Source organism: Fusarium oxysporum, chromosome V, assembly GCF_013085055.1.
Source record: "Fusarium oxysporum Fo47 chromosome V, complete sequence".
Lineage (NCBI taxonomy): Eukaryota > Fungi > Ascomycota > Sordariomycetes > Hypocreales > Nectriaceae > Fusarium > Fusarium oxysporum.
Window position 1 is genome coordinate 3,749,587 of NC_072844.1, and position 23,266 is coordinate 3,772,852.

The 23,266-nt window shown below is 49.0% G+C and overlaps 6 protein-coding genes across 6 annotated transcripts; 2 read left to right on the forward strand and 4 right to left on the reverse strand.

The window, feature by feature from the left end:
- Window positions 1-87: 87 nt before the first annotated feature.
- On the reverse strand, window positions 88-1,058 carry FOBCDRAFT_261306 (Fcf2 pre-rRNA processing-domain-containing protein). The gene is made up of 2 exons (XM_031185081.3): window positions 704-1,058; window positions 88-464 (listed from the first exon to the last, which is right to left on the reverse strand). The coding sequence occupies exons 1-2, from the start codon at window positions 941-943 to the stop codon at window positions 108-110; spliced, it is 597 nt and encodes a 198-aa protein (XP_031040723.1). The 5' UTR covers window positions 944-1,058; the 3' UTR covers window positions 88-107.
- A 342-nt stretch (window positions 1,059-1,400) lies between these two features.
- FOBCDRAFT_224503 (histone-fold-containing protein) lies at window positions 1,401-3,081 on the forward strand. The gene is made up of 4 exons (XM_031185082.3): window positions 1,401-1,616; window positions 1,683-1,696; window positions 1,803-1,856; window positions 1,931-3,081. The coding sequence occupies exons 1-4, from the start codon at window positions 1,547-1,549 to the stop codon at window positions 2,609-2,611; spliced, it is 819 nt and encodes a 272-aa protein (XP_031040724.1). The 5' UTR covers window positions 1,401-1,546; the 3' UTR covers window positions 2,612-3,081.
- A 135-nt stretch (window positions 3,082-3,216) lies between these two features.
- Window positions 3,217-6,317, reverse strand: FOBCDRAFT_183833 (exocyst complex subunit Sec15-like-domain-containing protein). The gene is made up of 10 exons (XM_059608586.1): window positions 6,176-6,317; window positions 5,104-6,114; window positions 4,920-5,051; window positions 4,755-4,856; window positions 4,596-4,705; window positions 4,413-4,548; window positions 4,070-4,362; window positions 3,867-4,023; window positions 3,567-3,820; window positions 3,217-3,515 (listed from the first exon to the last, which is right to left on the reverse strand). Exons 1-10 carry the CDS (start codon window positions 6,224-6,226, stop codon window positions 3,434-3,436), a joined length of 2,328 nt encoding a protein of 775 aa, XP_059464989.1. The 5' UTR covers window positions 6,227-6,317; the 3' UTR covers window positions 3,217-3,433.
- An 882-nt stretch (window positions 6,318-7,199) lies between these two features.
- Window positions 7,200-8,779, reverse strand: FOBCDRAFT_202179 (uncharacterized protein; the record flags this gene model as incomplete). The annotated part of the gene is made up of 5 exons (XM_059609022.1): window positions 7,200-7,813; window positions 7,856-7,893; window positions 7,956-8,044; window positions 8,517-8,579; window positions 8,642-8,779. The coding sequence occupies 5 exons, from the start codon at window positions 8,777-8,779 to the stop codon at window positions 7,200-7,202; spliced, it is 942 nt and encodes a 313-aa protein (XP_059467248.1).
- An 8,316-nt stretch (window positions 8,780-17,095) lies between these two features.
- FOBCDRAFT_202180 (RNA recognition motif 2-domain-containing protein) lies at window positions 17,096-19,503 on the forward strand (the record flags this gene model as incomplete). Its single annotated transcript, XM_059609023.1, has 10 exons — window positions 17,096-17,500; window positions 17,554-17,724; window positions 17,780-18,034; window positions 18,175-18,603; window positions 18,656-18,777; window positions 18,828-18,876; window positions 18,931-19,003; window positions 19,054-19,133; window positions 19,177-19,297; window positions 19,355-19,503. The coding sequence occupies 10 exons, from the start codon at window positions 17,096-17,098 to the stop codon at window positions 19,501-19,503; spliced, it is 1,854 nt and encodes a 617-aa protein (XP_059464990.1).
- Window positions 19,504-19,871: 368 nt separating this feature from the next.
- Window positions 19,872-22,570, reverse strand: FOBCDRAFT_224514 (UNC-like C-terminal-domain-containing protein). The gene has a single exon (XM_031185090.3). The coding sequence runs from the start codon at window positions 22,463-22,465 to the stop codon at window positions 19,928-19,930; it is 2,538 nt and encodes an 845-aa protein (XP_031040732.2). The 5' UTR covers window positions 22,466-22,570; the 3' UTR covers window positions 19,872-19,927.
- Between the last annotated feature and the right edge of the window lie 696 nt (window positions 22,571-23,266).

The following is a 23,266-nucleotide window of genomic DNA, read 5'->3' on the forward strand; positions in this document are numbered from 1 at the left end:
CTACAAATATCTGTATCCTTAATTATTAGGCCAGTATCACAACATTCACCATACGGATAAATGAATACATCACTCAGACACGTATCATTGTTTGACAATATTATTATTTAATTACGTTTACGACGTTGCGCTACAACGTTCTTGTAGAAAGCTTTCTTTCCGCTGGTCTTTTGCTTCTGGATACCAGCGTACTTGTCGGTGAACTTATGACTGTCAAGATCCCGTGTGACCTCCTCGAGGAGGGTATTCTTCCTCTCCTTGCGCGTGAGTCTCGCGCTGAAGAACTCGGTCGGTCCGGCGATGATCTCGCCGACCTGGGAATATTCAGGAGCGCTCGCGCGGAGGTTCTTCTTCTGGTGCTTGGGGTCCAGGATGCCTCTCATGCGGAGGACTTGCCACTCTCGCTTGAACTCGGGGGTCATGTTCGTCTTGGGGAGATCGAACCACTCAGGGCCTGCGGTAGACTATTGCGAAACTTGTTAGCCATGTTTGTTCAACAGCGAGTGTCCTGCGTTGATGTGCTAAAGTGTTTGCGCGAGGTAAAAGTCAGAGTAACTATGATATAAAGAGATCACGTTGTCATGGTCCTTTGATCCAAAACGGATACTGTCCCATGTCACAAAAGGTTTGGGATAAATTTTCTTCATGCAAATGGCAAACGGAGTCGGCTTCGAGGGCAGGAGATTGGAGTTTGTTTTCTTACCTTTTCCTTGGCCTTGAGTCCCAATTGCGGTTGAGGTGGTGCTCGAACAGTCAGGCCATCTTTCTTGCTGCTGCTGTTGGAAGAGTTTTGCTGCTTGACATCTTTTGTTGTCGCGGCGTCGCCAGCGACTACAGCATTTGAGGTTGTGGAAGAGACGATAGCAGAAGCAGAGCCATCTTTCAGACGCTGCTCAGCCTTGCGCAGCAGCTCATCGACCTGATCATCTGAGATGTCTGTCATGGTCTGCTGTCGACCGAGAGGAAAAAGAGAAGAGAAGTAAAGGGAGCGAGAAACGAGCGCGTAGAAATAGTTCAGAGATGGCAGAAAAAATGCAGTGGAGACAGGCCAATAGCTCCACTCTGGCCGCTTTACTCTAAGAGTTCAGCCAGAAGGTCCCTCCCTAAGGTATCTATAAGGTCTTCTGTAGTTTGACGCGAACCTTGAGCGACGCGAATCGTACGCGAAGCACAAACTATGTATAAAAGTAGAAGAGCGTCACAGCTTCTAACTAATATCTCTAGGTACAATATCCAAGTGAAGTACATGCCCAGTATCTGCGGCTGAATTTGTAGTTTCCTCTTAAAGATTGAAACCTGATCGATCTGCAGTACGTACTTCCTTGAGCGCGGTTGTAAACCTGTCCAATCAAGCCCTAGCGCAACCGGCTACGCCCTAAGCCTAATCTGGACTGCTTCCATTGTTTGCTGTTCCGTCATTGCTAACCACCAACACCACTATCAAGCAAAACAACACTGCTCTCAGCAGCTGCGTCAACCTTCTTCCTTCAATTACTTCAACCTCTTTTTTTTTTTCCCCTCACACATCCTCCCGCAACATTCTATCATGGAGAACAACCCCAATCAAGCAGGCCGAACCAGGCCAGTTTATGACGCCTCTCAAGGCGGTCATTATGGTGCGAATCCTCCATCCTAACCCATCACGTCTTATGGCAACTCTAGGTTCTAATCTGATTGTACAGGTGCCAGCGCTTTGGTAATATCAAACCTCCTTGTTCTAGCTCATGACTTTCTATTGCAGACGTGACGCGACGCGATAGCTTCAACCTTTGTTGTAGACTTCGCGCTAATCACTTGTTTAGCTCGCGACCCAAGGTTTTGCGCCCAGTGAGCTTTACACCGGTCCTTGGGCAAATGTGAGCCAAAAAAGTTTCATAACATGTTATACTACTGCAATAATGATTACGCTAACTGAGTGATACTCTTCCAGGCGCATCAAGGCCTCACGGGCCAGTACAAGGACATCTTGACTACATACTGGCAACACACCATCTCCCACCTCGAAAACGACAACCACGACTACAAGCTCCATCAGCTGCCGCTGGCGCGCATCAAAAAAGTTATGAAAGCCGATCCCGAGGTTAAGATGATATCTGCTGAGGCCCCGATCTTGTTCGCAAAGGGTTGCGAGATCTTCATTACGGAATTGACCATGAGGGCATGGATTCACGCCGAGGAGAACAAGCGCCGTACTCTTCAGCGTTCCGACATCGCATCCGCTCTCGCAAAGTCCGATATGTTCGACTTTCTGATTGACATCGTCCCCCGGGAAGAAGCATCCAGTCATGCTAAGCGGACCCAGACCGCAGTTGCTCAACCGGTACCTGCTGGTCAGGCTCCAATGTCAGGACAACACACGATGACCCAGGCACCCAACCAAGCCCATCCAATGGGTGGTGATTACATGGCTGGGCATGGCCTCGCTCCCGATCAAGACTACCGCAATCAGCCCAACATGTATCCCGACCAATCAGTGCCTAACCCCCAGGCCGCCTACGGCCAGACCCAACCTCCCACCATGAATCCATACGGCAACATGGGCGACATGTATCCCTACTCAGCCATGCCACCACAGCAGACAAACATGCCCAACGAGGAATTTGAGCAGTAGGACTCTTCTTCTTCCGAAAAACAGCCATCGAGTCCGATCAGCTAAACAAGATCACCACGAGTTGGTGAAAGAGAGGCGCAGTGAAGAGTTGGAGGAACATCGGGAGCGGTTATGATATGGATATAGGCGTGGAAGGAATACAAAGGTTCTCATTCTTAGCAACAATTCAGGCGCGACTACCCCAGGCATGGTTTGATATGACATTACATACCCTTGTCTTCGTTCCCTTTTATGTGAAACTTTGAGGCCACCAGTGTGATCGCAGGGCCTTGGTTAGAACCCCGGAGGGCTGTCTGGGGGCCTTAGGGAGAAGGAAAACTTTTGGCATTAGATCGCGGTATTAAAGTAAACTGGTCCAAAAGGCTCACTAAGATATGCTAAACTTACACAAGTCATTTTATCACTTAGAATAGGGGTCCTAAGTTTTCTTGCCTCGCCTTGGGGGGTAAGGACGCGTCGTAGATCGTTACACCGCAATAGAGAAAGACTAGGCATTGGAGAACGTTGTTCTGGCGTTGATACATTGGAAAGCCCCGTAGAAACCTATACTGGTGCGATTCATGGTGATTTGCGTTCTGAGCGGGCTGCTTTCTTTCTTCTGGTGCCAGATGATACAAGCGAGACAGTAAAGTACTTCATGGATCTAAACAGACAGTATTTGGAGCTCATATTGCAGGCTTGATGAAGCCTTCTCCTTTTTGCTCACTAATGCAAGAGTCGTAGCAAACAACACCCATCATTTCCTATTGCTCTAGCTACTACTATTCCCGCTTCTTCATGCCCAAGAACTCCCAATGGTCTCATTATCGTTGCAGTGCTAAATCATGTTCGGTTTATGCCAAATCGTGAGGAAAAGTTGGCCAGCGGCGCGCTTCTAACGGGGCTCGTGGTGATGGGCGTCAACCTGCAGTTTGTTAGGAACATGAAAGACTGATGGCAATTTGATTTGACATACTTCTCCAATAACATTGGTCCATTGAGGGCATCTACACGTCCGTATTTCTTGTTGCGCGTAGAAATGTCAAAGAACTCATCCTGGTTATCCGTCTGGAGGAGAGCAATGGTCTGTGCCAGCTCATCCAAGTTCTCTCGAAGCATTTGACCGTTCTCTAGACTGCTGACGAACTGGACAAGATAATCTACGTCTTGTGCGAGAGCGGCTACGCCGTTGGGATTGATGTGCTTCACGTCAGGAGAGAGGGGAAGGGCCTGGAGTGGTGAGTATGAAGCACTTTGCGCGAGGATTAGTACATACCAGAATCTTTTCGGCTGTGTGGCTCAGAGCGTCAAAGTAAATAAGTTCCTTGATCTCTCGAGGTAAACCAAGAAGGGTTGAGTTCATAATGTTTGACAGGTACCGCGTCAAAGTTTGCATATAGTTGCTGGGTTCCTTTTCCACTGTCGATGCGGTCCTAAGACTAGTCAGACCTGCCACAAAGGATCAGTTCAAGAACGTACCATTCATACTCGGCTGTTTCAATCAAATCGTCGATCTTGGAGTTGACAAGCTCAAAGATGCGCTTCTCCGCGGTCTTCTTGTTGTTGCGGAACGAGTCAGTGGCTTTAAGCTTGACTGGGCCGCCGGCTGAAGTTGACGAGCGTGCACGAATGAGTAATTGCTCGAGCTCTTGACAGGCAATCTCAAAGTGCTCCAAGTTAATGAGAATTTGGACGATCTGGCCCAGGTATTGAGAGCTCAGACGCTCTACTAACGACTTGCAGACCTTTTCTGTAAGAAGTTCGTCAAGCGACTATCGAAGATGTAAGCATTGAGCCTCGGGTGAGAAAGGGGGTGTCGTGCCTTTTTGAGCGTTTCATCAATGACATTGGGATGTTGGAAGTGGTCATCCGAAAAGAAGTAGAACTGATTCAGGAAGTTCCGGATATCTATACAACATAAAGGATACATCTGTGAGAAGGGGAGTACGCATGGGTACCTGTTTTGTTAGCAGGAGTTGGTTCCAGTCAGGATGAGAGAACTTACGTGAGTTGATCCGTTGGCTTCTCTTGAGTGAACCAACTGACATTGACAACCTTTTCGTACTCTTCTGGTGTATTGATGGCCATTGGCATGTAGTCATCCGTAGACACTATCTGGTGGCTTGTCAGCAAATGGCAACGATAGGATTTGTGCAACACTCACCTCCTGGAAGTCTACGCTAAAACGCTTCTTCAATAGTTCCGCATACTTGTCGAACAGCTTCAGAAGGAAGTTGTCCAGCATTGTTACTGTATATCCCCAGCCCTGTATACGTTAGCAAGGCCATGGCAAATTGCGGTTGCCCGTCGAGCATCAAGGTTGTCGTACCTCCATTGTTTGAATGAAAAGAGCAATGATGGTCTTGATCTTAATCAAGGCCTCAGCATCCTCGATATCACTTAAAGCTTTTGAGGTGAGGTTTATCACAGCAGTACACATGGATTCCCACAGCTCTTCAACCTTTCCGCCATATTAGTACAAGCAACAAGATCGAAGACTGTCAAAAACTTACATCGTTCGCTGAGCGCAAATGTGGAACCCTTTGCATAGTCGCCTTTTCAATGATGGCAAATCCTGCTATTCCTTCCAGCAAACTGCTCAAAGATTGCTCGTCATCCGCCAAGAGTTCAATAAATCCAGGAAGTAATAAATCTTTTTGTTGACGTCGAGTCGCTCCATATTCTGATCTGAACTTCTCGAGCTGGCCCAGGGCCTCATGGATATGAAGCGCTTCGAGCAAAGGAGTGAAGTCTACTTGTAACTCCTCGTTATTCAACACATCGAAGTCTTCGTTTTCGTCGCTGACAAGCTCAATGGCAGAGTTGAGCTTGAAATTGGCCAAGAACGGATCATCTTCTATCCTCTTCTTTTGTCGAGTCCTCCTCATTTCAGTATGGTAGAATGCGACCTCACCCAAGAACTGGGATGTCTCTCGAATACGAAATAGCCAAGTATTTAAGTCCGTCATAACAGCTTCCGAAATCGCCTTCTGGGATGCGGGTATAGATTTTTGGATGACATCGGCCAGCCGATGTTGCGTAGAATAGCGATTTTGTATGATAGGTACGAGATGTTCATTTTGAAGATCGTCGAGGGATTTGAGAGCGGCATAGTAGTTCTTGCGACGGACTAGTTCGTGGGCATTATTGACGGCGCGGAGGATGGTAAGGGAGTCGTTCAGGGCGCTGGTCGCATCGGCGATGTTTTGCCTAACAGCAGAAGTGTTGACCAGTGCCTCCTTTTGTGTAGCCAACTTCTTCGTGCTTTCAGCAATTGATTCGTTCAGACTCAAGATCTCTTGCGTTAATGTCACTGTTTCCGCTCGGACGGTCTGAAGGTGATTAATGGAATCAAGGAACTCCTCGTGCCTGGTAAGACCGATGCGCTCGATTTCAGCTTCCCGCTCTTCGTAGTACCGACTTAAGCATTGAGTCAAAAGAGGTGTTCGGTTCGAGTGCGTGGCATCTTTAAGAACTGGTATCAACTGATCGAGGAACTCGGCATCGGAGGATGCGAGGATGACCTGTAGAGGTGGCAGGTTAGCGCATGTTTCTGTTGCAATCGTAGGGAGACGGGAGTTGTACATGCGGAACAGCGGACGCATAATCGTCCACAGCAGGCGGACGTCGCGGCATGCCTATAGCCTTGATACAGTTGAAGCTATTAGCGATGAGGGTATCGTCTTAATCGTCGCGTGTCGCAAGCTGCCCTGAAGCTCCCTCCCACTAAGACCAAGTGACGCTTAGGCTTCAGGATAAGATAAGATAAGGAGATCCAGAGCCACAACTGTCACTGCCACAGCGCATCACAAGCCCCGTTCCCATGTGCGTGGGCTTACTTAAGCCGACACTCCACTCAGAACTACATGGGATCAGGAGAGTGTATTCGCATATGTAGAAGCAGATAATCATCGAAGGAACATGTCTTATACTCATTGGAATATTACTAAAGTTTTACTGCATTTTTTGAAGTCTGTTATTATTGGTGAGAATCATGTGTGAGGTTTGTTGAAAGAAGTGCTTGCTCTGTCTCCAAATCCAGCAAGAATTTAGCTACCCAACACCAAAAACGCGGCTACATCAGTTTTAAACAAAAGAAACAAGAAACAACACATATCTCTGTATATTGTATCACAGTAAAGAATGCTTTTATTTTCTGAGAGAAGCGCAATGTTGACGGAGCTTCTGAAAGAGGGGGTCTAGGGTAAGAACCACATCGTGACGGAAGCAAGTTTGCCTACAATGTAAGAGACGAACTCTTCATTCGAGGTGTGCGAGTTGGCCGACGGCCGAATTTATTTGCCGTTTTTGCTTAAATAGTATGAAATTAGCAGATTGGGAACATGAGTATCGTATCAGTAGAGTATAGGCAAGCAAAAATGATAGCATGTGAGTGCAAATAAACAAGAATCTAAAGCAAGACATATGCCGAGTTTGCACACGAAACACACGAAAATATGGCATCTGGGTCAAATTGAAACTTTGAAATGAATTAAAATGCGCTATTTGTTTATGTTCCTGTACAGTACATCCACATGACAAGTTGGCGCTAGACCCAGCCATATTCCGGCCAACACTTGAGTCTCAACGGGGTAGAATTAACACTTCGCTAGCCGCTGTACACGATGAACCTATCTGTGTGTGTGAAAATCTTTTGTCTATGGTAGCTGAAAGCTCTGCTGTAGTGGCGTTGGCATTTCTTGACCTGCCACCATCTCTTGTTACCAGTCTTCATCATCTGTGTTGTGTCGGTGCTGGTACCGCGCCGTACAAACCGTGAGAATGGGTCGCTGCATGTCCCGAGTCCTACCGGGACGGTGGTATCTGTGACTGTGAGCGCGGCTTGTGAGCCGATGGTCATGCGCGCTGCTGCGAGGCCAATGTTTGTAACGGTAACGAGGGAGCAAAGAGTACAAATCCCTAAAATGTGCGTTGAAATAATCCTAAGCCGGACAGGAACACCAACAGAGGAGGAGACCATTGGACACTCTATGCAATCGAAATCAGGTCGCGAGAATAGGGGAGTTACTTGAACTGCACTCGAGAAGCGACGTCCGAAATGATATGTGTGTATGGCAAGAAAAGTGACCTGGGGATACCGGAGACTTGTTGTCAGTGTTTTGACAGGCCAATCCGGGAACTCTATGGTCCAGTATCGCAAGCTGGGGGCCGTTGTCCCATTACTACCGAGGGGCAAGGTCTCATGCAAAGGCCCTGGTAGTGCTGGCGGTATTCATGTGTATTGGCAAGTTATGATGTTCTCACAGAGAAAGGTGAAGCGAGACCTGGCGGCATGTAGTCGTCTATATGGCCATTGTCAGCATTTAAATTTGTCTCTGGTCAGAGGATGGAGTCGGAGACTTACGGAGACCAGCCAAAAGCCCCTGGAGCTATTCCATCACGTAAGTCGAAAGGTATATTTGCTAGAAACCACTGCTGTGATGAAGTGAATAACTAAATGCCTGTTTTCGAAGACAAAAATTGGTGCTAGGTCTGTCTCACCCCTGTGTTCTTTCGGCTTCCATCCCATGTGACCAGCTCTCAAACCAAGCTTCTATGGCAGCACTCAGTTATTCAGAAGAGTGATCCATTGGCAGGATGGAACATGGAGAGTGGGCTTTCGACATCAGCCTCAGCCTAGATCCGTAGGTATTGATCGCTCCGACCGTTTGGGGGGAATTAGGGTGACGGAGAGTTTGTACATGAGATAGGGTCTAAACATTTTGAGAACTTATGTTAGTGATAGAAGAAGGCAAGAGATAATGGAGGAAATGAAACAGGACAAACCCCGTCCAGCTTGGAAGAGATTCCAGCTCAGCTACATGAACCGAATGACTGCTGAAGAGTGTTACAATATTACTCGACGTGAAGCCAGTCTGACATCGAGTAACAAAAGAATTTCGCAACGACAGGAGCTTGTGGGTACCCTAATCCTACGACTAGGGTAGGCTGTCCAGAACATAACTCCTGTCAAGTCAACACGAGGCATCTAGGCCAACTCAGAAAGTAGTCAGATATTAGGCTGAATATCCATTTAGATGGGCGACCGACTGTTGCTCGATTGAAGTGAAGATAGTGGCTGGAAGGCCAAACTTGCTTCGCGACTAGCATGTGTACTTCCTCCGGAGACGAGTTGAGCACCAAACCGTCGTTTATGCGATTGAAGGATGGCAGGTCACATCTAGCCATTTTAGGTGTCTTGAGGTATATGATGTGGTAGTATAACCTGGGTTGAACCGACGTCTGCCCTGTTCAGGGGAATTGGTAACTCGCTGGTGGTCTGGCCGGGGTCGGGTAATTGGAAACACACGCCGTGCTCTTTGGTGCTCTGTAATTGGGCAATGGAGCACGAGTCTGGCTATCCATCCCAAGGAATTCGGCCGTGCGAGACTCGAGGTCCACGACACCGCGGTCACCGCCACCGCCATGTCAGGAGGTGGCCACGATGCCACGCCACTTGAAGGCCCCACGAGAAACCACGCCATTTTTCGTAGTAAAAGGGGACCACCAATGCGTCCAACACTCTGCTTGCACTGAAGGATCCAGTTATGAGTATCTAAGACGTTCCTGTCCAGTCGTGACCACTGAGCACTGGCAAAGGGGTTGTTCGACTGGTCTCAGAACTTTCCCTGAATGGAAGTGAAGTATCGGAACCGACTCGTGGCCCATATATAGAAGAGACAATGTTAGGAGATGGCAGTATTGGACCCACGAAGTTGGAGAGAGCCGAGTCATGGTCACCTGGGCGGAACTAGCGAAGTGTCTGAAGGGCATCGGCAAAATACGTAACAGAGCGACCAAGTTCTTGGACGTATCTTCGGAGCATTTAGCAAGGAGCTTCCTCTGCTACCGCTGAATGGCGAAGTATCAGGCCCGTTGCAACGGAGTGGCCATGGTAGTGCCGGAGTGAAGGAGCCCGGATTGAATGCCATGCCATTATTGAAGACAGGGAACCCAAGTTGGAGACGCTATGCAGGGAGTTTCATTGTGTTTAGTTCTGATAAAGAGAAATAGAGCAGTGCTGATGCCGTTCTCTTGGCTTACATGGCTGAGAACATACCATACATGCAGTATCATGCGATGGCTGTTTTCCAGAATCGAGCCTGGACAGCCGGTACTGTGGTGGAAGTATGTCCAGCATATTCATCACTAGATAAGCTGCTTCTAGTTCTCTCTGAATGAGAAACAGAGATAGCGTCGGAGGAAGCCATGGCGAGGGGTCGTGGTGGCCGGTTGTCAAATCTCGTACTTTACCCCTGAGGTAGCCTACGCTCATCCTGCATTAGTCAAGAGGGCCGACCACAAAGGAATCATAGACGGGCACTCGCCATGCCAGAGAGCTGATGTATCGGGTGCTTGATTAATAACAGCGCCGGAGATCCTGTGATGGAGAGACCTGGCGTGACTGCAACCTCCTTCAAGGGTGGCGCGGTGCTGTTATCAAAGATCATGACTCCTGCGTGGAAGGCAATACAGTAGTGAATGTCGTTGACAAGTGGTCTTCGAACACAAGATGGAGGACTAACTAGACTGAAAAGCTCCCGGATTACTACCAGCATATTGCAAAGGGTCGGCGCATGGCCACGACTGGCGCCCTCACAAGCCCCAGGACAGTAGACGCAATGGGTAATGGTATATAGGGCCTATAAGATACAGCACTATAAGGGTAGTACTCTAGTCAGAAAAAGAACATCATTTGGAAGGTTCTGAGCCCAGGAAGTTGTTGAGTCGCCTTGAGACACTGACGGAGGCATCTGGTGACATGAATTATCAGCTACGACCGGAGAAGATGAACAGGATATAAAGAGTGGCCAATATACCTTGAGAAGCCTTCAATCGTGTCAAGGAGTGCGGTTTGGCTCCAAGTGCGCGAGAGTCTGTTACACCTAGACAGGCTCTGACGTCGAAGCTGGGCCTCAAGATTGAACGCACAGAAACATCGCAAATGCTGTATTTGGAGACAGGCAAAGCGCTAAGAGTCCCAATTCTGTGTAGGAAATGATGGTTGAGTGTATCACGCATCAAGCTCTAGGATCTGTGTGGATACATGTTTCTCTGGGATGAGAGTCGGCTTATGTTGCTAGGGGGCTACAAGAAGCTAGCAATTGCCTTCTTCATGCAAGATGACAGCAGCTAGCGTAGAAATTGTGTTGTTTTGCTGAAGTTGCCTGCTAACCATCTGGCGAGGTTGGGATAATGTTGGCTAAGTACAATTATCTAGGTATATGAGAAATTAGAACAGGAAAAATAGTTGGAGTTAACTACCTTTCCAACCGGAATGGCCTTGGATGTAAGCTCTTGGAGTTGAAGAGAACGTACCGGAGCTTGCAGGATACGAAGACCTTGAGCTCATCAGACAAACTTGGAGAAGAGAAAATGGCCGAGAGAGCTCCAACGACTTGAAGCTATGAATACCGAAGCAAAGGATATCGAAAAGGGAACAGGTATGACTGTGCTGGAATCGTGGTTCGAGGAAAAGATGAGAGTGCAAAGGGATGAGCCAAGGGATTGTTGAAATGACTGCTGAGAATGCCTACATCTCACGAAGACTGGCTGACCACAGACTGCAAACGTTGGTAGCCAGGTACTTACCTAGACAAAAGGCTAGAAAATACACATGGGCCTCAGATGGGTCACCATTGGTAGGTTGGTAGGTAGCCCCGCGGGAGGCATGGATTTCCGCTATGCAACCAGCCCTGGAGCAGCCCACCCGGATCGCTGCAGTTCATGCTCAGCTTTGAGTCGTCCAATGTTGAATGGCCCACTCGTGATTGCCCAACACAAGGTCTTACCTAAGAAATCGTCGAGTTGTAACTGCAGGGCTTGCGTGCTTCACCTCCCCACATTGCCATCTTAGAAGTTCTTTTCTTTTGCCTCATCTATACCATCGGAAACACCAGCCATGCTCCACGAAAACTTCATTCATTTTTATCATGCTCAATAGTCTATATGCTACCTTTCCTCATTCATCGGATCCTCATCCGATATCTCATCATTTCCCCCGTACATTTCGACTCTCTCATCCAGTCCTGCATGCAATTGTCAAATACCACACCGTAAAGCTAGGTAAGATGAGCGCGGATGATTTGAGCTCGTCTCGCCTTCGTCTTAATTTCGTTTGAGATGCATTAGTGGTGCTGAAATTTACTGCCACAGTACCGGATCAAGCTTCTGCATAGCCAGTAACAGATCAGCACATGAAACGACGAGTCAAGCTTCCAGGTGCCCAAGTCACGGGTGCTTGGGAATAAGCTCAAGCAGACATACATGCTGCGTAGAACAAGCTGGCAACCATACACAGCCTAGCCTTGAACGGCCCCAAGTTCAACGCCATCTTCCTCGAGGACAGTCATCAACTATGGCAAGAGTGATTGCCTCTTGAATCCACGACCCGGAAAACTCCAGTTGCGAGGCCCTTCGACTAGCCGTCTGGCTGGGCCAGGCCCTTTTTTCAGTATGGAGAAGGCTTCCTGGTATTCATCCCTACAGTTCGCTAACGCCACTCGTGTAGTAATAGGGCCACATCTTTCCTCCTGAAAAAGGAAGTGTGGCGCCTTAAAGGCCAAGGAGGTCCCTATCGGCCTGTGAGCCCGGACATGTTCGAGAGCAATGACTTTTGCGCTTCGACGTGGAGCATCCTAGACAGGCAGTCTTTGCCCGAGTCTCCGTCAAGGATAACTTGGCCAAGGCTGGAACTGCATTTAAGTTCGCCTGCGTGGAGTTTCGAGACTCGACCTCAGCGAAGAAATACGTCGCCAACATCAAGCTCAAACGGTCTTGAGTTGTCGACGCAACTGGCCGATTCTTCGACATCAACGTTGTGCTGGTCCCTACAAAGTACAACAGCCGTGAGAAGATGAAGAAAGGCGTCGCTGAATCGTTGCAAGCATGAAGAAACGTCGGGAGCGTTTCGGCGCGATGGGCCGAACAGACCCCAAGCAGAAACAAATCGATAACACCCGCCAGTGGAAGCAGACAAGATCTTTAACCATGGAAATGTTTGAGAAGAACGGTTATCTTTGGGTTGGTCTGGAATATCCACGGCAGGCTGTCAATATCCAAACCAAGAACGGTTGTACTTGGTTGGGATCAGCACAGACTGTCGTGGGTATCCCACATCAAAGCACATTAGCCGTGAAAAGATGGAAGAGGGTATCGACAAGGTTGCAGCCGAAATGAAAGGGTTGCCGGGGTCATGGGGCCATAAAGAGTCCTGAACCATAGACATGTTAGATCCACCATCGCAACTGCTGCCAACCTCGTCGACGTGGGAGTAAGGGGTATGAGGGATCCTGAACGCTGGACATGTTCGAGGCGAAATACTATCTTCGTTTCGACCTGGAGAACCCATGGCAGGCAGTCATTATCCCTACCAAGTACCACACCCCCTCTATCTTCTCTATACTGCTGTACTTGGTTTGGATAATGGCTGCCTGTCGTGGGTTCTAGAGGTCGAATTGCAGCCATTCCCAACCAAATCATCAACTATCTCAACCCAAAGAGCCGCAAGGTTGTCTCGACCGCCGAGGACCCTACCCGCAAGTAGATCTACACCGAGAATCGTCCGCGATAACTACGCAGGACAGCTGATCAACGATAGATCAGGAGTGTTCAATGGAACACATCAACAACAGTTCAAGGCAGCGATGAAATCATCGCCAAGATGAAGGAAAGTCGGGAGAGCTTTGGTGTATGCCTGAAGGGATGAAGACAGGCTTCTGATATCTCAAGTTCAAATAACACATTTAGTTCACAATTCAAACCTGTCCCAAAATATTGTAACAATTTCTGCAATGCCTATTTCATGACTCCTTTGACCCCCTTCGAGAAGTATGGGATGTTTCCCCCCTAGACGACAAGATAGCAAGTTGATAGTGGTCGGTTTCATGAAATGTTACTCCACGCAGAGCGATCTTCGGAAACTCGCACGTTGACTGCGACACAGAATATCCGAGGGACTTGATTCTGATAATAGCTAGAATGGTCAAACTTTTGATACAGCGCACTGTTGGAAGTGTCAGGAATAATTTCAAGGCCTCGACAGACGTTTTAATCCTTTTTCCACAAATTATTATACAGAGGGTGCTCTTGTCTGTTGAGGCGCTTCGATCATGCTCGAGTCGACGACTTTGTGTCTAGTAGTGAAGACCCTGCTCTCACATCGGACTTGTAGCCCATGGATACATCTGAGCCTTTGTGGGACCGCCTACGATCCTGTAGTGGATAGCGAAGGGAAGAAGGGTTGGCCAATTTTAGGTCTGCAACAAAAAGTCATTCTCAAAGCGTAGGTAACTACTCCTGAATATCGATCCTGGAATCGGAGGAGAAACCAGGGTATTTGATTTACACTCTGTAAAACCCTTGAGAGCTCAAGAATTTTGAGATGGATCATAAATGAAAGCGAATACAGAATAGATATGAATGATTGGATTCCCAACCCGTCTCCTCTCTCAGCAGCTGTTCCAACACAGCCAGACAGAGGGAAAATTTCTCGGACACGCGAATTCTGAGGTTCAAAACTTCGGAGCTCGTATTGTTTTAAATTCTAAACAATCAGTATTCTTTGTGGTGCCCAACAGAGTCATGCGCGCTCCTGGGTCTATTAAGCCAGTACTGACCATCTACTTCATATTACACCAAAAGAGCGGCGCTCAACCCCAATTTCAGAGATATTCGATGTCCTTCTTATTAATGTAAGTGTTGATGACGGGGTAAAGGTCTTTGTAAGGTTGACTGCGATACTCGGCGCGTCTTGCGAGGGGCGGTCGGTGGACTCAAGGGCTGAGCGGAAACAGAAACCTGGAATCAACGATAGAAGTCATCACACCACATATTTCTTGACGACATATAAAGGGAAGGTAGATACTTATACTAGGATTATGATTGACCATCAGTAATCAGCGTAGGAAGTCTCAGAAAAAAAAGCGCCGCGTCTGAAGATTCGATGAATCTCAACCAAAAGCTCATCTTCAAGCGCTAGGAAGTGTCCTGGGTACGAATTAATCGTCTCCAGGCTTTTTGGCAATATTATTCATCCATAATGATGACTAACTTGAGTCACTGGTGTCCTTGTTCATGGTCAGGCCTCGGGGTGCAGGATCTGTGAACAGCACCAACTTGCCCCTTTGATTCTAGCACTTCAGGATGAGCACCTATCCGCTTCGTAGTACAGCAGATTACTGATGAGGCATATAGAAAGTTAGATTTGTAGTTATAAGGCACGTGGCTGCTTGTGGTGGGAGGCGATTTGGCTGTAGGTTCCCACACTCCGCGTTACCCCTGAACAACCCTTAAGCATCTCCAGGACCAGCCCGCTGGACTCGCCTGCGAAGGACAAGAAAGCACAGACTGAAGAAACTCAAAAGAACTTGTCCAGTGTCATTGGAGGCCAAGGAGTCGAAGGTTGAGCCTCCTGGGCCATCTGGCGGCAGCTCTTCACGTCCTTTGGTCGCAGTGTCGTGATCGATCTCGGGGCAAGGGAAGGGAGGCCAGACAGAAGGAAAGCAGTCCTAAGGCTCTGGCACTATCTCTGTATGTCTCTGAAGGTCTGAGAAGCTGAGTTGTAAGTATGATACCTTCTCCCGTGTCTTCATGGACTTGCCTTCCCGTAAACCATAAAGGCACTCAACACAAGCGAGACGCTTACAAACCAAACACCTGGTGGATTTTTATTTTTATGCTCTTCGTGTCACAGAAAGATCATTAGAAAAGCATAGAAGCGCCCTGTTTCACTCTCCTTGCTCCATGAAGGGCTCGCGCTGGCCGTCTGGCTCAAGAGCGCCGCGCCCCCTGAATGCATTCGCTCTTCTTCCTACTGCATCCGATGCTTCTGGTGATAGAGAAAGAGGGTAGGTTGGAATGGGTGAGTGCGCTGCTCGCCGTATTGTGTATGGCCGAGGAGACGCTGTCGCTAAGATTGCTGCTTGGTGGTTCATTGGATGTCGTCTCTTGTACTGTCTCACATGCTGTCTTATGATTATCTGCATCTTATGACGGTTAGTACGAGCAAGAAGCTTAGGACACTAGTTAGGTCTGTATCGCATGTACCTGGGATGTTGTGTCTTCCGTAGAGCGCCCTAGAAATACGACATGCACGAACGTTGGGACACTAGTCACCACCATCACCACCAAACATGAATTCCAACATGCGAAAAAAGGACTGAAGCAAAGGGAAGTCGAGAGTCTTTGTGTTGAGAAAGTTTGACTCGTTGGATAAGGCCAAGCAAGGTTGATTGTTGCGAGTATCAAAGGAATACTGGAAATCAGGGACCATGACCAAAGGCTGGGGTAAACACCTTGATATAAAACAAAGAACGCAATCCCTGAATAGCATCAAACTCACTAACTGTAGGGCGAAATGGAATATTATAGGGGGCCTGTACTGGTAATGACGTACGTGCTGCATGGACTTAGTGGAGGGGTAGTTCTGGCAGTGAGTCCCAGGGGCCCAGTGTTGTGAATACCCTCGCTCGCACCGTCGGACACTCAACAACCGAAACACCAACACAGCATATTTACAATACACAAATCACTTTTAGCATACAATAAAGATCAGAGAACGAGCGAGTATAGTTTATATCAAAAGTGCATGCATGTTGGAAGTATCATCGGGGAGTAACAGGCGGGCATATCATATATATGGTATATGCGAATCACCATCACGAAAGGCATCAACACCATGGCGATATCATGATCAATAGAGATATACGGCCTCAAGGGATGCATCAGGGCAGTCAAATCTTACGAAGTCATGAGCGGGGTAGGGAGGCCCAAGGACCGATCATCGGCCTCAACCTGGGAGTTCAAGATCAACCACATCGTGATATCACGAGAACTCAAGCGAAGCACACTCAACTTGAACGCACAAATATTAATTCAAAGAAGGAGAACGAAATTGGATATGCATGAATGGCCTCGTGAATCAAGGAGAGGAGAGAAGCCGTTGCCGGGGTAGCAAGAGGTTGAGACGCGTTGGTCGTTGAGCTTCAGGGACTGAGCCGCATATATATCAGACGCAATAGGGGGCTGGATGAGTTTACTAGGGGAAACACACTGTTTATATGTCTCTATTACAAGTGGGTTCCATCTGCTGAGTCTCTGTCAACCGATGAGTTTGCCTACTACGTCCCTACAACTTAGGCCCCTGAGGCTAGTTTCTCCTCTAACTTGGCCTACAACCCATCCGTCTGCTCCTGCCATTATTCCTACCTGCACCCCGCCTATTCACAACTCGTGCTGAGGCAGCCCTACTCACGCATTCCCCTCCTACCCAAGTCCCTCCCAACGTTCCTTTCCCTCCTCCCTCTCTTCCTTTCCTCTTCACCCATCACAACATCTTTCCGACTTCACTATCCAACTTGGATGTGAACAGGATCTTTGGGTTTTGATCTCAGTCGCATTTCCTCTTCTCTTTCAGCTTCTTGAGAAGCACGTATACCAGTCAAACTTCAGATTTCATCTACTCATTATTTTGTTGTGACATCTTGTCATCCCCAATCAGACAACATGTCTTCTCGTGCAGACCATCGTGTCTACGCGAACATGTCGTCTCCTGCCGAGGGAGCTGCAGACTCAATCCAAGGTACTCCTAACACGCAGATCACCGTCTTCTCTCCTGCCGAGAGCTCTCAGGGAACCTCCATCCAAGGCAATAACTATGTTGGCCAAAGCCAGTCTTCCGAAGACCCATTCGTTGATGGCGGCCTTGCTCAGGGAAGCACTCTTTCGGCCACTGCTTCAACCTTCCAGCCTCGCGGCGTTCGATCTAAGGGTAAAAATGCCATCGTCTTCTACCCCCAGGGTAGTCCTACCGTTGCCGGCGCCCTGAGCCAGGACATGGATATCTCCCACCGCATCGAGGTCTGCGATACTCCTACACCTTCCATCATCGATCTCGGCAATTTTATTACCGTAAGTATCATATGTCATCTTGAGAAATGCATAATGTACTGACGAGTTTATAGGAGCTTACCCAAAAGGGAGTCAGGTTCCACGGCGGACGCAACCTGGAGACCACCGGAGGACATGTGTACGTCGTCTTCGAAGATCTCCGTGACGCCGCCTGGGCCTTCTACGCCATTCGCAAGGCTCCAAAGGGCTGGTTCACTGCGTACGTGAAGATCCGACCTGAGCGCGTAAGTTTCTCTCTTCTCTTCACCTCTTCATTCTTTTACTAACTATATTGGACAGCTGGACCTTGGCCTTGTACGATTCTCCGAGCTTAGACAGCTCAGCATCGAGGTCAATGTTCTTAACTTCGCCATCATTGATCCTGCTCATGTCGATGAGATCACCCAGCGAGCCCTCAACGTCTACGGTCAGCTTTTTGCGCTGATCAGAAACTTGAGCTTCCCGAACGGAGCCTTCCGTGGTGTCGCCCAGTTCTGCAAGGCGGCCGACGCTTTCATCGCCTTCAAGGCTTTTGGGAATGGCATTACCACCGGCGTAAGTCTTTTTTCATAAAGTTCTCTTCCTCCTTCTGAGTATCTCCACTTCTTCTCTCCTCATGCATCTTCCTTTATCCCTTCTCCATAAGCTCCGTCTTCGGCTCCGTCCCCCAGTGTTGTATTTTCTAACTTAAACAGGGTGTGGTCATCACTCTGTCCAAGCCAGAGGACATTGGCAGTGCCCTTACCTCGGCCACTGATCAACTTGCATCCAACATACAAGGCATGTCTTTCCAACAAGCTCCTCGTGGCATTGACCGCAGCCGCCACCAGTCCTTTTTCACCATGAACGCCCCGCAGGGGAACCCTTTCGCGGCGGCTGGCGCCTTGCATATGCCGTTTCACCCCCAACACCACCACCAGCCCTTCACTGGGCAGCAATTTGGCCCTCCCGTCATGAATCCCAACAACCTAATTTCGCAGAGGGATGCTGGGCTCGGCAACCTGAACGGGTTTGGTCGTTTTGACCCGCGCCGAGGTGCGGGCCGCTACGGTCGTGGATCTCGCGGCCTCAACAACATCGTTGACATCAACGAGCTTGTTGCCGGACGTGACGTCCGGACCACCGTAAGCCCTACCATTCTGTCTTGCATCACCATGAGCTCTGACATCTTGATAGATCATGTTGAGAAACATCCCCAACAAGGTGGACCAGCCCCTCCTCAAGAAAATCGTCGATGTTTCCTCCTTCGGCCGGTACGACTTCATGTACTTGCGAATTGACTTTGCCAACGATTGCAAGTAAGTACAAACTTCAGCAATACCTAACTCCAACACTGACCATTTACTAGCGTCGGCTATGCGTTCATTAACTTTGTCAAAGCCGAATACATCATCGACGTCAGTCACCGTTGAGAACATTCCCGTCTTGTTGACATGCTAACTCCTGAACAGTTCTTTCAGGCACGAGCGAACAAACGATGGAACTGCTTCCGCTCGGACAAAGTCGCTGAGATCTCCTATGCGAGTAAGGTTTACTTTCTATCCTATTTTGTCGCAGTCACTGACATACAGCAGCTATCCAGGGAAAGGACTGCCTTGTGCAGAAATTCCGCAACTCGTCTGTGATGCTCGAGGCTGAGCATTATCGCCCCAAGGTCAGTGAATGATAGCTTACTATTCACCATCACCAGCTAACAGGTACAGCTGTTCTACACCATCCACAGCGATGAGACCAAGCTTGTCGGCCAAGAGGAGCCATTCCCTGGCCCGGACAACCAGTCCAAGATGAAGCGCTCGGTGGAGAACGCGGAGCATGTCGGTACGCAACTCCTTACACTCCACAACAATGACAAGACGCTGACACTCATTCTAATAGGTCTTTTCACTCCTACTGCTGGACAGTACTTCCGCGATGAACAACGCCGTCGTCATTCACAGTACGATCGCGGAACTCGTCTCGCTGAATTGGAGGAGATCTCCTATGGGTCCTCTGTTGCACCCTACTACGGTCGCGGCCGCTACTAAGCGTTGGACATTACCCCAAGACCATCTTGATTTTTGATCATTTTTTCCAAAAGTCGTCTTGAGGTTTGGAGTGGTTGGCTCTTCTGAGAACTTGAGGCCTTTGGCACGATGGCCATATCTAAATTTTCGAAGACCCATGAATGGCCTTACTATTCTGCAGTATCTTCGTTGGTACAATCTCCGTTGGACTTGGACCCCTAAGTAGCAGCAACTGGTAGCATCTATGATGCACATAGATACCTAGTACTTTGCAACCGCAGAATAGATTTCATTAGTCAAACCTTGGGATGTGCTTTGTGACGACAACATTGTAGCAACAATCACTAAACAGACGCCAGATCACGAGAGCCACGGATGTTTCAAGTTCATTTGCAGTTCTATGACACTTTTCTTTTATTGATTCTAGTTAAGATGCTGCGAACTGTCATGGAGAAGATGGATTCTCGGGCAGAGCTGGTAACGGTTTTCGCGAATTGGTTGGTTGCGCGATTGAGCGACGCAACACATTCGGCTGTGTGTCGTGGGAAGGGGGCGATAGATCAGACGATGAAGAAAAGCCTCCAGAAGATCTTGGCGTTGGAGGAGGTGAAAGCTGCTCGCATTCAACACGATCATGATGTATGTCGTCGGCAAAAGGCCCTCGATGTAGTTCAGTAGCACCATCGTCTCCTCTTGATGTCGGAGTATATTGGCCTCTCTGACGGGCTGCCAGTAACACTGCATCTTCTCCGTCGTATGCACTCCCATGCATGGCTCGAACGCGAGCCGCTGATGATGCACCATCGTAGGAAGCAAGACCGGCCTGATCTGAAAAGGGGGCGAGGTGATGTAGTGGCACACCTCGGGAGAAGATGACGAGGATCAGACATGACATGAGCAACACGGCTTGTACTATGGCCATGCGTTTCTGAAAGACGACCTCGTCGGCCAGGAGGTTGAGACGAGCGCTGAGAGCAACTATCTCTCGGTTGGACTGCTCGCGCTGACTCTCCAGAGCAAGGACCGTTGACTGCCAGATCTGGTCGTACTGCTCACGAACGGAGCGCAGCTCGGCGAGGACGGTCTTGTTGAGGTTCTCGAGGAACAGTGTCGTTTTTGAAAGTTGCTTCTGCTCTGTACGGTGCAGAGTCTCGGACATGTGGCGAGCTTGGTCCTCGACGTATTTGAGAGAGAGGGTAAGGTTGGTTTCGACGATTGTGAGTCGCTTGGATATGGACTTGAAGAATCCTTCTTGCACAGTGGGCGAGGCTGACGAGCCAGAGGCCGTTCCCGTGGAGCCTTTCTTGGCGTTAACAGTATTGGCAGGGGAGGGCTTCTGAGTCGATGGTGTCGATGAGGAAGAGGGCGTTGCGGTCGTTTTTGTACTTGCTGCCGAAGCGGTGGAGTTTGATGCAGATTCGATGTTGGAGGATGAGATGGAGGATGGGCTAGTTGGGGATACAGCTGGCGTGGCGCTTGGAGATACAGCGGTAGAAGATGATGAAGCCGTGGGCTCTTCACTTGCAGGGTGCTCTGATCGGGGAGTGTGCGGTGTTGAAGTCCCCTTTCGTGCCCTCTCGTCAGGGGATTTGGTTGTGGGTACAGCGCTGGTGACTTCAACAGAGCTGCTGTGGTTTGAGATTGGTTGTGTAGTTTGATTAAGGGAGGCAGAGCAGAATAATGGCTCGAAAAGAAGTCGCGAAGTGGTGTTGACTTCACAGAACGGCATTAATCCCATCGAGCTCGGCTTGGCGGGCTCAGGAGGACTCTCAAGTTCTTGGGGCTTCGTCGATTCTTCTCCTGAAGGGAGGGCTTGAGGAGTCACTTCAGCCTCCTCAGCCTCATTCGCATCTTCGTCACGACCTTCGTTCCATGCTGCGAAGAAGCGCGAGCCATGGATTCGAAGCAATGACACTGGGCAGTAATATTGTTTTCCATAATGGGTGAGATAGTCGATCCGGACATACTTGGAGAAGATCTGAGCATTCTCGACCAAGAAGGGCTGAATAGCTCGTGAATTCTCTGCCTGAAAGACTCCGATCTGTTTCCACTCCTCCCTCTTGACTGGGTACCGGTCACTAACGCTGACAGTGAAAGTTTGGATCATACTAGAAAAGAACTCGAAGTTGGCGAGGACGACGGTATCGATGAGGACATCGTCGCTCAATTCGACAATAAACCACTTCTCCTTAGCACTACACTCGAAGAGTAGGTACGAGTCTTTATTCTCGACGAGAATTGCCTTTGCATTCCTTGCGCCGGGGCTCGTCTTGAGAATGGTGGCGCCGGCATCAAAGGACGAGTATGAAAACCGTTCCTTGCAAGTCTTGCCAGCATCTTTGTTCCTATGGATTGCAACACGGCCATCCTTTCCTGATCCCTCGTTCTTAGCTTGGTCGAGATCTGAAGGGCGCTCCTTTTGCTCCCCGGTGTCATCCATGTAGCTGCCAAAGTTCAGGGATATCTCATCTTCCTCGCCGAGGCCACCGTAGCCCATATCCGGGGGTGTCCTGTCGCGGGGCTTGGCGTTCCTGTGTAGGTCTTTAGGGTCCTGCCCTGTCTGTTTCAACATCATGGCCTTCCAGTCCTCGAAGGACATGAAGGGCTTTGCATCTCCATCTGCAGCGGCATCTTCCGGCTCTTCTTTGGCGGGAGTGGCGGTGGACGCTGACGGTTGGGGCTGGGATGGGGACTCGCTTTGTGTGTTCGGGGGTGGCGCATCGCTTTGTGCCGAGTCGGAGGAGGCGTCGGAAGTCGAATTGGCATCTGAAGGGGTTGCGCTCATAGAAGTGCTCGTCCAGGAGCTTGTGAGGCAAGCTTGGGGTAGCGTGTGGGTGATGTAGTTGATGGTTCGGGCATCGCAGGTCAAGTCGATCGGGTCAGGGATGGCATTGGGTTCGTGGGATTGGGCCTCGGTCTGGGCTTGTGTCCAGGCTGCGATGAGTGCCAGGGATCGTAGAAGGGCTGGGCCTAGCGAAGGCATCGTGACCTCGAGTGTTGGCGGCACATTGAAGCGTCGCTGAGGTCGAATTGCTGGAATTGACGTTGAATTATGGGGGTTGGGTTTGTGTCGTGTCGTTGATCAGCGTTGGACTAGACACGAAGTGGGTGTAGCGTACCCGTACCTTACCCCGTAGCCCAGGCTCGTTTAACTTCAGCGTGGCCCACTGACGTGGTCAGATGCTGATTGGTGCACCAACAGTAAAGTGTGTCTGTTGATTAGATCCAATTATTAGATCGAGGTAAAAATAGAAATTGGGCGTTGGTGACTTACACGGAAACACTCATTCATTGTCACCTCTATAATCCATGAAAGAATCGAAATTAGGGGCGTGCTTAAAGGCGTGACCTCGTTGTTGAGGCCGATGTTGTGAAACAGGCTGGATTGACATCAGACGAAGTAGACATGAGACGAGAGGTACCAAGCTGGTGGGCATTCAGCAATCATGAACTGTGTGTTTGTTAGTGTCAGGGTCTAAACTTCAGCCTAAGACGTACCAAAACCTTAGTAGAGCATACCTAATCAGCTACGGGTACCTGCGGATAATGTGATTCCTTTCACTCTATGGGTTCTGTGCTTCAGGAGAATGACCTCGAGGAATAGCAACAACTCCAGATGACTTGATTTCAGTGTGGTTTAAGGTTCAGTATAATTCCAAAGAATAAGAAAAGTATATAGATTCTGTTCTTTAGTATTTGATGATTCCAAGCTGAGACGGTGACTCTCCTTAGGGTAAGTAAGATGGCGACGTGATATCGATGTAAATGCATTTGCTTGATCCCA

Bases quoted from the DNA above. Each gene is read 5' to 3' on its own strand.
- FOBCDRAFT_261306 (XM_031185081.3), bottom strand. From the start codon at position 943: ATGACAGACATCTCAGATGATCAGGTCGATGAGCTGCTGCGCAAGGCT. The intron at 465-703 runs GTAAGAAAACAA...GTTTCGCAATAG, and splicing joins GACTCAAGGCCAAGGAAAAG to TCTACCGCAGGCCCTGAGTG.
- FOBCDRAFT_224503 (XM_031185082.3), top strand. From the start codon at position 1,547: ATGGAGAACAACCCCAATCAAGCAGGCCGAACCAGGCCAGTTTATGAC. The intron at 1,857-1,930 runs GTGAGCCAAAAA...ATACTCTTCCAG, and splicing joins ACACCGGTCCTTGGGCAAAT to GCGCATCAAGGCCTCACGGG.
- FOBCDRAFT_224514 (XM_031185090.3), bottom strand. From the start codon at position 22,465: ATGCCTTCGCTAGGCCCAGCCCTTCTACGATCCCTGGCACTCATCGCA.
- FOBCDRAFT_183833 (XM_059608586.1), bottom strand. From the start codon at position 6,226: ATGCCGCGACGTCCGCCTGCTGTGGACGATTATGCGTCCGCTGTTCCG. The intron at 4,024-4,069 runs GTACGTTCTTGA...GACTAGTCTTAG, and splicing joins GAAACAGCCGAGTATGAATG to GACCGCATCGACAGTGGAAA. The intron at 3,516-3,566 runs GTATGTCAAATC...AACAAACTGCAG, and splicing joins GGACCAATGTTATTGGAGAA to GTTGACGCCCATCACCACGA.